A 12,231-nucleotide genomic window follows, 5' to 3' on the forward strand; every position below is an offset into this window, starting at 1 on the left:
CGCCAGCTTATGATTCCACGATGTCCACAATTTGAACATCGTGGACTCTCTTTCAGGTGAAGTGGACATCTGTCCATCTGGCTGCTGAGCTGATTCAAGTTGACAGTACCTCGGTCGCTTTGATATCCTCTGTATAAAAGTCATGCAAACGCGATGCCTGCTGCATTCCACGTGCAAGCTCCAACCTCCTGCAGTCTGACTCCGGTATTTCACAACATCGACAGAAAGTCCTCTCCCATTTCTCTCCGTTTGATTTATTTTATCTCGCCGCTTTTAGAACATTGATAGTCTCTAAGAACACTTAGGCCTCAACAGCTTGTGCCTTCCAGCTGCACCTCACATGTCCAATTAAGTTGTCAGAGTAGCCCCAGCCTCCGCTCGCTCTCATCTCAGAGGCTATTGCTTATATTGTTCAATGAGTGCCGATGTCTTGTACGATGTGCCTAATATTGCATTTGAATGAGAAGAGCTTGGAATCAGGGACGGTTTTGTTTTGACAGGTGTCAGTTTATTTTAAAGTCACTTCCTGCAAGTAGTTCTCAACAACTCACCGAAATAAGAATTTAGGAGCAATTCTGTAAGACGCCTATTAATGGTTCGTGAAGATAAATAATTACCTCATACTGAGCAGAACCAAAACTGGTGGCCTGCTGAAATAGATCAATCACACAATAATTGGGGCCTGCTGATTATTTGGATTAGAAATTAACAGGTTAGTATTGAAGCTATTTCTGTGCTTGGGAATTCCCCCGTGTGCGATGTAATTAACTTGCCTAAGATGTGCTTTTTTTTTTTTTTTTTTGCACATGCCCGTGTGTGAGTCTGCGTATGTCAGGGGTCTGTGTCGAGTGTTTTATTGTAGCTAACACATTGCAGTTATTAGCATTAGGGGGTAGCAGTGCCAGCGTAAGCAGCATGCCTCACATGCTCAGCCTGGGCTTGTGGTTAGCTGATGGAGACATCTGAAGGACCAGAGCTTCTCTGATCTAAATCAGGAACAATTTCTCCCTCTTTCTGATTCCCTCTGCATGTCTCCTTCCCTTCCCTTCCCTTCTCTTCAGTTTTTTTTCTTTCCTTTTCCGTCTTAGTTTCCTATTCTCTCATCTTTCATTTTCTCACTTATGACACTATTTTCCCTCCTGGGTCTCTTTATTTTGTCTTTCTTTTGTTATTCCTTTTTTACGGTTGTATCGGATGTCCATTTCAAATACAAACTATGGTAAAGCCAGATCATAGTATGTAAAGATGAGGGATCCTTAGAGCCCGTTTGGAGGCAGGTTGAATTGCCTCCAAATTCCTTCGTGGCACCTACATCATTAGTAGTCACCAGCCTGTCTGTACTTTTCGTTCTTGGCTTTTAATCAAGTTTTGGGATTTGGGTTGCTTCCAAATTTTCTGTTCAAAATCCAAAAAATGTAAGTCAAACATTGTTAGTCCGCTTAAAATTTGGCTGCCCTCTGAGATTTCCAAACTTACTGTTGACCTTCTTACTGTTGTGAGCTATTTTGTAACTAAGAAAGCAATTTCATGCCTGAATACAATGGCTTTGAGGTTTAATACATTAATGGAGAATTATGCACACTGGAGTGGCATCAGCTTTTGTGCCGGTAATTGAGATTTATTAGTAAGACCCATCCAAAAAATATCTTGGACATTTTAACCAATACCACAGAGGGAAATTCACAGATTAGAGCTGAAATGTGTACATCTTATGATGAACTGCTCATCGACATTACTGGGATACTGTAAATAGAGGTTTTTACAACTTAACCCAGATAAAAACGGAGGTACTATTTTTTAGCGCTCATCTTGACTTCATGTCACAGAAATCTGGGTGGAATTATGGACTCAGACCTGAAATTCAACAACCACATTAAGACAATAACAAAATCAGCTGATTACCATCTGAAAAAATATTGCTAGAATTTAAAGGATTTCCGAGCAAGCAAGATTCAAAGAAACTCTATATTTTCAGAAGGCTGGATTAATAATGCTGCAGAGTCGTCACCAACACGAAGAGGGCAGAGCACATCAGCCCCAAGCTTCAGTCTCTGCACTGGCTGCCTGAGTGTCAAAGGATCCACTTCAAAATCTGACTTCTCGGCCTATAAAGCTTTGAATGATCTCGGCTTTAAATACATCTCAGATTTTCTAGTAGAACATGAAAGATCCAGACCGCTGTTGTCTTCAGGAAGAGGTTTACGAAGTGTTCCCAGAGTCAGAAGAAACGAGGTGAAGCAGCTTTTAGTTCCTGCAGTCCTCTCCTGTGGAACAAACTTCCAGCTGACACACTCACTTTTAACTCTGGCCATTAAACACTATTATTTACTCCTTTACTCCGCTTTCCATTAAATAATAGATAAAAAAATTTTAATAAAATTTTTTTTTTTACTTTATGTATTCTCGTTTTAGTACCTTGCTTAATTGCTTTGTTTTAATGTTTTTAATAATCTTAATCGCCCTCGTTTAATGTAGTTTCTTTGTAAAGCACTGTGAATTACCTTGTGACCATTACATAATGGTGCTATGTAAATAAATGTGCCTTGCCTTGCTTATATCCTGCCTTTTCTGGAAATGCTGTCCTGGATTGTATGGATACAAAGTGGTGTTACTGTGTGGAAACTAATATCACTTCATGTACCTTTTTTTTTTTTTTTTTTTTTTTTTTTCAACGATTCCTCAATTAGTCACAGTCACTGAGTGAGGCGTCTCTGGTGAAGTCAGAGGCTTGTGTCCCTCCCATTGGTTTTGCTCTTTAGGTATATCTGGGATCCCTGTTTGTCTTAGTTGTTATTCTGGGCATGTTGGAGGGAGATCTTAAACACTGCCTGTTTGACTCGGGTACACTGGAGGCACTCTTGGCAGAAATGCGCTGTCTGACATCACCAGTGTTGTGATTCGCTTTTGAGTGAAATAGTTTAGTAATTATACATTTGCTTTTTGGCAGATGCTTTGGAATCATTTCTATACCCCCTCCGTAATGGACATACTATATTTTTGGGCTTCTGAAAGAAAGAAGGCATTTGCTTGTCAAATTATCCCAGAGCTTTCATTCTAACAGTTTACAAGGATTAAATGTGCTTAGTAACACTTCTGGTATTACAGACCTTGTAAACATCCCCCTGCCTTCAGATGATTGAAAAAAACAAAATTCCTCAAGTCTGCTTTGTTTCTGTTGTGGTTGTCGTAATTAGAGGTATGAAGGTTTAAAACAACACGCATTACAGATCATTTATATTTCCTATAAAGAAAAAAAGCAATGATTAGAAGCGAGCCAAGGGTTGATTCATATATTTATGGACTGTCTGTCATTGATGTGACCTCAGACGCAGGTTCCAGAGGTGTGGTGTGCGGTTTCACAAAAGAAAAACTGACTCGGCAAAGACGTTTTACATGGAACTCGCACATTCATTTAATTGACTCGTATATTTCAGAACTGTGCTTTAACATGTACATTATTGCTGTTTTATAAAAGTTGCAGACTATTAAATGTCAGTGTATTATTAGAATGTAGAATTTCTGACATGTAATTCACGTCTTTCACGTCCAGAAATCTCAAAGTAGCTTTATATTTGTTTGGCTTGGCTACCTATGGAGTTATGCTTTTTCAGAAACTACAGAAAAGTTGCTGTGGTCTTTCCGTCACTCACCCCTTTGCACAGAATGATGGCAAAAGAATATACAATTTCAGTTAGTCTGCTGTGGCGCATTTTGTTCATTTCACGACGTAATTAATTTGCGGCACTGTATCCACTGTAAATGGGGATATTCTTTTCCAGTAGTGGATTTAGTTACTGAAACCGAGAAGGAGAGAGAGAGAGAGGGGAAGAGACTACATTTTTATAATGAGCTGTTTTCATTGAGATAATTATTCAGAATGTCACACAATCTGATATTCATCTGGGCTAATTTCAGGCTCTAATCCTTTCAATCTGCCATGGTTTCCAGCTGCACAGCTTTACAGTGTTTCAGAGAGTTTGACCCTTTATGTTTGGGCTGTATGTGCGACTGTGCCCATGAATTGGTGTGAGGTGCTGCTGTATACAAGTATTCAGCGTTTGGCCTGTAAATGTGACGTGTTGGTGTCCAGTGTACAAATTACAGAGCATAATAGTATCATGAAGAACGAATGTTGCTTATTTCTGACTGTTTGAAAACTTCGAGGGATTATGTGAAATTCTGCCCTCACTGCTCGAGCTGGCATTAGCCTCCCAGAGTCTGCAGGAGAGGAGAAAACGTGCCCCCTCTCTTAAATCATGGTAAAATAGCTGTCTACATTTGTTACCGTTTCATTAAAAAGCCATTAGCAACTAATTTTCAGCTGAACTGATGGATGGGTTTGAAGCCAATAGACGCTAAAAAGAAGGTAATCCGAGCTGGTCACGATGAGCTCCGTTTCTTTTTTCTTTTTCTTTTTTCTTCTTCTCCTGCAGTTCCACTGGGATTGTCATCAATGTAAAGTGAAGAAGAAGTGGCTGCATACCATTTGACATTACTGGAAGCATCCCAAACTGTGACAATATGCTTGGAACAACAAGCCACTCTTCATGTTGCATTCCTCTTCGTGCCAGCTGGAAACCATTCCTTTTTAAATCCAGGGTCAACTCTATTAAAACAAGCTTCAGAGTAGCTTGTTAAGGACGGAGCGACACCGATGATGATAGCAAGGACAAGATAAACTACTGATAAAGAAAATGACCCACCAAGTATAACAAGGATGGTGGCAAATAAGGACTCAGGATTGCAGATTAAGGTCCAATTTACACAACATTTTCAGTTGAAAATACCAAACTTTTTTGTGTTGTAAGTTTTGGGTGACCGTTTACACAACAACGGTGCCCACTGAAAATGCAACTTTTCGAAAACGGCCTCCAGGGTGGGACTTTTCTAAAACTCTCTGAATCCGTCACCGATAAGCAACTTTTTGAAAAAGCTCGGGCTTCATCTCTGTGTAGACAGGTGGAAACCCTGTGAGTGCACATGCACACCACGACTGTAGTAAATGATTCTTCTGCACATGTGTAGATGGATGATAAGAATGGCGGCCTCCAGAGTGTGACGACCTCCAGTCAATATTCTCCTGGGACTCGCCGGGAATAGCAATTGAACTTCGACATCTGTCCATATGAATGTCTATGCTTCCCGTTGTTAATGGTTAAAGCGTATTGATCTCTGCATTCATGTGTTTGGTTCATTAAAAAAAAAAAAAACAGCGCCAACTTGTGGCCTGTTGTGCTAACTACATTGTTTTCAGCTTTTCTGCCATTGCCTCGTACATTTTTTCTAAAACAAAAAGTCAAAAACTATGTGTTTTCACTTGAAACGACATGTAAACTAAATTGTAGACATGTAGTCTAAATTAAAAAAAAAAAAAATTGAAACTCAAAAACAGGAGGACTCCTTCAAGGGCAAAAAAAATGTGTAATCATTTTTCAGAGATGGTTTCACAACCACACAGTCCTTTCTGTGATTCAGTAAGTATTACATAGGTTTTCTACCCAAAGAAAGTTCTCCAAGAAAATGTCTGAATACTTTGCTGGGAGCTGGGTGGAGGTTTGGTTGCTACTCTTTGGGCCCTGACATGGGGCACAGGGCTTCTCCTTGTCAGACACAGTGTGTGTCTGTATTTGTATATGAGTGATTTAGTTCGGGGGAGGGGGGTCTGTCTGAGATAAGGAGCTATTGGGTTTCCTTGATTTATTTTCTCACTCCGTAGGCGTTCGCTTTCCCCTGTCCGGCCTCCAATCTCCAGGCCTGCTGCTTTGATGTCAGCATGAGTTTGCTCGCAACCTGCAGAGGAAAAAACAACAATAACAGAGAGCGTGTTTATCCAGCAATGGTCTGCATGCTCCCATTAATCTGCTGAAACTGTGTGAAATTGACCAGTTTTAAAAATGTTTGGGTTTCAAAGATCAGGCATGCGGGGTCGCTGCCTGCCAACTTTTTTCCCTGTGTGTTAAACTGAAATTGAAAAATTGCTTCGGAATTTGTATAGGAAAAATCTGCATTAGAAAAAGACAATTCATTTTTTTTAATGCTGAAAAGAAAATACAAATTGTAAAGCCAATTGTTGTCAGAAATAAAGCCTATGAGGCCAGAATATTGTACGTCATTCTGGATTAGGAACATTTTGACCTTACCATGGTTTAAAATGTCTCTTTAAAAATAATCCACATTGAAATAAAGCCTCCTCAACTAACTCTGTAACATCCCACTTATTGAAAAATCAAAACCCCCTTTTTCCCCCAAGTTTGACTTTTCACATCACTTTAAATAAATTGGCGTTGGTGTCGTATACGGTCTCACCGGTTTCTAGTATCACTGAGTTATTTTAGTTTGTTTGTACAAGTTGAACTGCGCTGCGTATCAGTGGAGGTGCTGTTCCTAATAGCTGGAGGTGGCGGTGGGCTTCTGCTAATGTGTTGAGCGGCTCGTATGCGTTGACCCCGCACGCCGTCTCAGCACACTGCCTCCTGGTCAATGGCAGAGCCAGACGTCTGCCGGCGGGGGGGCCACAGGGGTCACGGCGGGCCTTCCTGTGCCCTAACCCTCCAAGGGTGCCCACTTACCCTCTGAGTAGGGGGTCCCCCTGGCTTGTCACTCACACTGCTTCATTTTTCTTGCTTTCCACATCCCTGAGGTCCCTCTCGGCTCCTGTCCTATTTTTTTCTTCCATGTATCTCTTTGTTTCCCGTCTCTATTTTTCTTTTAACCACTGTCATCTTTGGTCAACAGCTGAGTTGAAATGCCTGCAGGGGAAGCAGCAGCCCCCCCCCCCGCGCCGCCACCACCACCCTCCCTTTCTCTCTACCTCACTTTCCCTCCACATCTCTGTCGCTGCCTCTCTTCCTCCCTCGCTCTTTCTTTCACTATCCTTCCATCCCTTTCTCCCTGTCCCGTGCCCTGCCGTGGCATTGGAGGGATCGGCTTACCCGGCAGCAGCTGAGGCAGGCTTCATTTGTCCCAGGGCTTCCCTCTGAAAAGGCATTTTTCGCCTCTGGAGAATTGCTCACTGCCCACGGTGACATTGAGCGCTTAATTGCGCTACTTCCAAATTTGGCAGTCTTGTTCTTTAGAGGCAGTTCAAGCTGTTGAACTCAGTGTACTCTTGGCTTGCAGGGCCATGCATTCCTTTAGGTATAGATATGGGAGTCTTCAGGGGAGGGAGACTGTTTCTAATTGTAATGTGCTCAAGTAGTGTATTGTGATCTAAACTAAACACTGCAACATGTGCTTTTTTTCCCCTCCACATTATGTATAGTCCTACTTTTTTTTTATTGTAATGCCTTTAGAAATACCAGGTTCTTCTTTTGAAGTGAAGGGAAATGTACAAAGTGTGAATAAACAGCTACTAATTCACATAATATTATATACCAGATGTCATTCTTTGCAACCTGGATGGAGTATTTATTATTCTCCATCTTTTGTTTGCTAATTCCCACCACTCACTGATGAGGAGGAGAGAGCCTGCATACTGCCGCTCTGCCACCGAGGCGGAGTGTAAATATTTCTGTCAGTGTCTCTCATCTCTTCTGGCTATTGAGTGTTTACTTTACTGCACCGGGGGATACTTACCTCCCTGTCACTCTGTCCACAATGCAAATTATGCACAGTATGTTTAGAACCCAGATCTTTCTTACACAACCACAAAGAGACACAGGGGTCCATTGACATTAAATGGTGTCAGAAGCTGAACCGACAATGTGTGCCGATTGTGTGGGCTGTGTGAATGTACAGTATGTGCAGCATGCAACTGGCCCGGAAAGTTTCGCTGCGGCTTTTCTTTCACACATTGAAGTGTTTGTCAATGAAACGTGTGTGTGCGTGTGTGCGTGCGTGCGTGCGTGCGTGCGTGCGTGCGTGCGTGTGTGCGTGTGTGCGTGTGGAGTAGCTAAATATATTTGCTTTTGACACTTTGAATGTTTACATTAGTCAGGATAAGTCAGGATAAGGGGCGACTCCTGAGACACTTAAATGCTGAACACATGTGATCTCCTTCTTTCTTTGTTCAAATCTCCTGGTTACCACCCAGCCTGACTCTGAAAGGTTACTGCGCTGCACTAACCCCTAATCAATGCCATACCGGGTGTTAATTCACTCGGCTTTCCAATGTTTCCCCAACTTCTTGGTTTTAGAAATGGCTCTTACATGAACGCTTTTTTTTATTCCTCCTTTTGTGACAACCTTTTTTTTTCCCCTTCTTCCATTCTACATTCTTTGTTGCAGGATTTTGTCTACCAAGAACCTGAATATGAGGTATTTGTTGTCAGACATGGTAGCTGTAGGGGAGTTGCAGTTTAACAGTTGTAGTCTAGTCACCCCCCCCCCCCCCCCCCCCACACACACACCCCCCCTCTTCTCCAACCTTGTCATTTATGGTTAAGGAGGTTTTTTACAGTAGTGCTGGCTGTTGTCCCCGTAGGACTAATATTTGTCATTGGCCTGCAAAAACCAAAAAGATTATTCCCATAACCTTTGATTATGAGCTGTTGAGTCCAGGGCTGTTAACATGCAAATCCCTTCTAAATACAAGACAAAATGGAGAAGGTGAAAATCTACTCTCAGAATTTTTACAAGTCCACATAGTCTGTCTCTTTATTGTTAATGGAGCTTCTCCAAGGTTTGTCACTTGTTGACGTCAGATACGAAAGCCTCGGTATTCTGCTTAAAAGTTTGGGGAAGAATCCTAACTTATTAAGTCCTAATACTGAATTATTAAACAAGATTTTTCTTTTCCCCTTTTTATAGGTTTGTTAAAGAAAACTGCATTTGCCGTAGTCGTAGATTTAGTAAAAGTCCTTGAGTTTCCTTTTTTAGCCCTCTGTTTTTCCTCATATCTCTGTTGTGTTAACTCCACTTCACATCTTCGCTGTAGAGCACCCACGAGTCCCTGCAAGCTGACCAGATAAATAACCTCCTTACCCCGAATGTTGGCTCATTTTGTTTATCTTCAGGCTCATCTCTGAAGGGGATGTTCATTTCATCATACGTCCTGCACACACATAAACACACGCACACACACTGATTTTGCATTCCTGGGCTTAAAAGTCCGCCCGTCTCTTGAGAGCAGTTGACATGTGATGTTGTGGAGGAGAGACCTTCACCTTTCTCATCCAAGGACCAGAGTTTATTTGTAGAGGCCATGGGGATGGTTGTTAAATGAGGATAGGAGGAAGGTTAGCGGGAAGGTTTATGTGAGGGGTGGGGCTTGGTTCAGTGGTGTTGCTCCTCCAGTCACTCCCCCGTCTATGGCGGCCATGGAGAAGGAATCATACTCAATCTACTATAATTTGATTGGCCTCCATAACCACATGTAACTATAAGATTACAATTGTTACACTGTTCTTCATAAAATAGTAAAGAGTATTATGTATAAATTAGATTACAGAAACAAATAGTGCCACACTCTTGTGTTCTACTGTACAGTATAGGATAGTATTACTCACATTTTTTAACATTACATTCTTTTGCGAGTGGATCTTAGTGTTTGTTGATAGAGCTCAGTAACCCCCCCCCCACTAATTTCAGTCTCTAACTTCACTTGTGCTTTTGTTTGTTTGCACAGGATGACCACGACAGCGGCTCAAGCTCCACAAGTCGCAGTGTGTCAGACAGCTCCAAGGCTGTGGCCAAGCCTCGCCGCCTCCAGCAGGCAGCCCCCAGCGACCCAGATCTGCCCCCAGGTGAGTGATGGCCCTGGATCCAGTGAGGTTGTTCTACCTCCCTGCTCTGCCGATTTCTACAAGGACATGCTGGGTGGGGGTTGGTGTGACAGAACTTTAACACTACAAAGCCTTCCTAAAAACACCAACCTGTTGGTAAACTCAATTAGGTTTACACTGTGAGAAATATCCATTTTTAGATGAGTGCTCTTGTTTTTCTCCAGTTTAAATCAGCTCGAGTTAGTGTGGGGGATGTGTCTGTGATAAATCACCCAGCGATGTTTCTTATCAACAAGGCCACTTGACCACACGCCTCCTACAGGGCCATGGAGTCCGCGCTACCTTCCTGCAACACTTCACTGCACCTCACAAAGAAGGGTTTGTTTGGTTGCATGAAAAATGGCCTTTTAAAAACATTTAACACACATTCTGGCAAAGGCATTTTGAATCTCAATTCATCGTATGAAAAAAGATGCAGTGATATTGAAAGTCTACGTGGTTAAGTTTATATGACACCTATGTTGTCCAAGGTGAAAAGAACGGCAACGATAATGGTGAAGGTGACAAAATAGAGACAACAACATGGAGAAAAGCACCGACTTTCAGGCAGCAAGAGATGAAGAAAACACAGTGAGAGCAATAAGGGGGTTGGAGCTGTAAGAGATAGGCCAGTCTAATGACCAAAGGTTCACTCCCTGAGCCCTACTCTGCATGAATGTATGAACTCTCACTCCTGGCTGGTTGTATCTGGGGAGGATCCATTTCCAGGCTTGACATTATAAGATAATATCTCTCCCCAGCTGTTAAAGCAGGGTGCCTCACACCACAGCATCTCCCCCTGGGCCTGCCTCCAACAGATATCCCAGGTGTGTCTGTGTGAGTGTGTTTCTTTGTGTGACCACTGTTGCACCGGCGGTCCTTGATTCGACCCATTACTGGCTGCAGAGACAAGTCCAGCTCAAAGGCTGCAGCAGCTCAATAATGGAAAGGAAGCAATTGAATGCTGTAACCCCAGCCTTCCTAATTAAAAGGTAGAGGTTAAAAGGTAGATGAGGTAAAACTAACCTCCAATGAGTCACACAGAGAATATTTTCCTAAGAATAAGATACAAACCAAACCTGTCAGGAGCTCTTAAACTAGTTAGAGGATGTTTTCTTTGTTCAAAATGAGGGCATGGTGCCGCAGTGCACGCTGTTATGTAAAGTCTTCAGGTGTATTGTCCTGTGACATCAGCACATTAGTTCATATGGGGTCCAGGCCAATCCTTATCAGTAAGCTTTATTCCAGGAATGTCTAACACATTTCAGTTCAGGGGCCACATGCAGCCCAACTTCATCCTGACTGGACCAGCCTGGCAAAATAATGCCATAATAAGTACTATCTAATAACTACTATAATTCTGATAGTTGCCGTAATCTTGACATGCGCATACCTCCGGATGAGTATGTGTTAAGGAGCACCTTCATTTTCATCATAAAGCAATGGCCATTCTTACCTCTTTGTGAGCGTCCATGTCAGCAAACCACCATGCTGTCGTCTCAGCTTCCTTTTAAAACAACCAAAACAAAACATGGCAACACCGAAAAGCAGCCCCTTGCAATTTTACAGTCATTTGGCCCTAAGCTCTCACATATTGAATGGATTTATCCTCCTTGTTCACCCTGTGGTAGAAAATAGGGATGTTAATTCATATACCATGGGATTGGTAGCCACACAAAGACCAAAGACCAAGTGCTTCCACCTTGGGCGTCTCTGTGAGTGATTATGTTTACCGCTGCTTGTGGGGGACCAGTGGCCACCGTTTGTGAGAGCCACATTTGTCTCTTCTAAGAGATTGCCGCTTTGGCCTTATTCACACGTTGGAAAATGTGTTTTGTTTTATATTACATCAAAGAGATTTATTAGTGGTGCGTTCCTTGAATATAGGTTTAATATGTTACCAGAATTAGGAGCAAATATTACACACATGTAGTTTCAACTATCCTGATAAATCACAAGTTTATCCCGTGTTTTCCTGTTTGAAAGAAGCTTTTCTGAAAGAGGATGATTTCAAATTTTAATCAAAACCGTATTGCAAAGCATGTCACCAGGCATGTTGTTGTTTTGTTATCAACTGACAAATTTGCAAGCAGACCAATGTTGTTAAGTGAGTATTATCCACTGGTAAAATAATGCATTTGGAGAGAACTTCACCAGTTTATATTGAACTGCTTTCACCTCGCCATCGATCAGGAGTGTCAAACACGTTTTAGTTCAGGGGCCACATACAAACCAACTTCATCTTGAGTGGGCTGGACTGGTAAAATAGTGCCATGATTTAAATTGAACTTTAAAGTGACATGTCCAATAAAAACTTCTCCTGTAGCTATTGGATTATGCATAGTTTTACAAACTCACCCTGACAGCATGGCTTTAAGGCTAGTTTGATAGCAAGGAGGTAGCGAGCGTTCATGGCAGCATCACTGATATCTCTGGTCGGGTCACAGTGTTGAGTTTTGTCTTCGAAAATGGTGAAATTTTCACCATTTGCTTGGTATTTTTGCCGGATTGTAGCCTCTTGGGTTTGGCC

General features: G+C 42.1%; 1 protein-coding gene across 1 annotated transcript in view; it reads left to right on the forward strand.

The window, feature by feature from the left end:
- The window catches only part of vps13b (vacuolar protein sorting 13 homolog B), a 372,358-nt gene that overhangs the window by 15,096 nt on the left and 345,031 nt on the right, over positions 1-12,231 (forward strand). Inside the window, 1 exon segment of the mRNA XM_080472571.1 lies at positions 9,566-9,683. Coding sequence (XP_080328697.1) covers positions 9,566-9,683 — 118 coding nt within the window.

The sequence above is a fragment of the Lipophrys pholis genome, assembly GCF_963383615.2.
Source record: "Lipophrys pholis genome assembly, chromosome: 9".
Taxonomy (NCBI): domain Eukaryota; kingdom Metazoa; phylum Chordata; class Actinopteri; order Blenniiformes; family Blenniidae; genus Lipophrys; species Lipophrys pholis.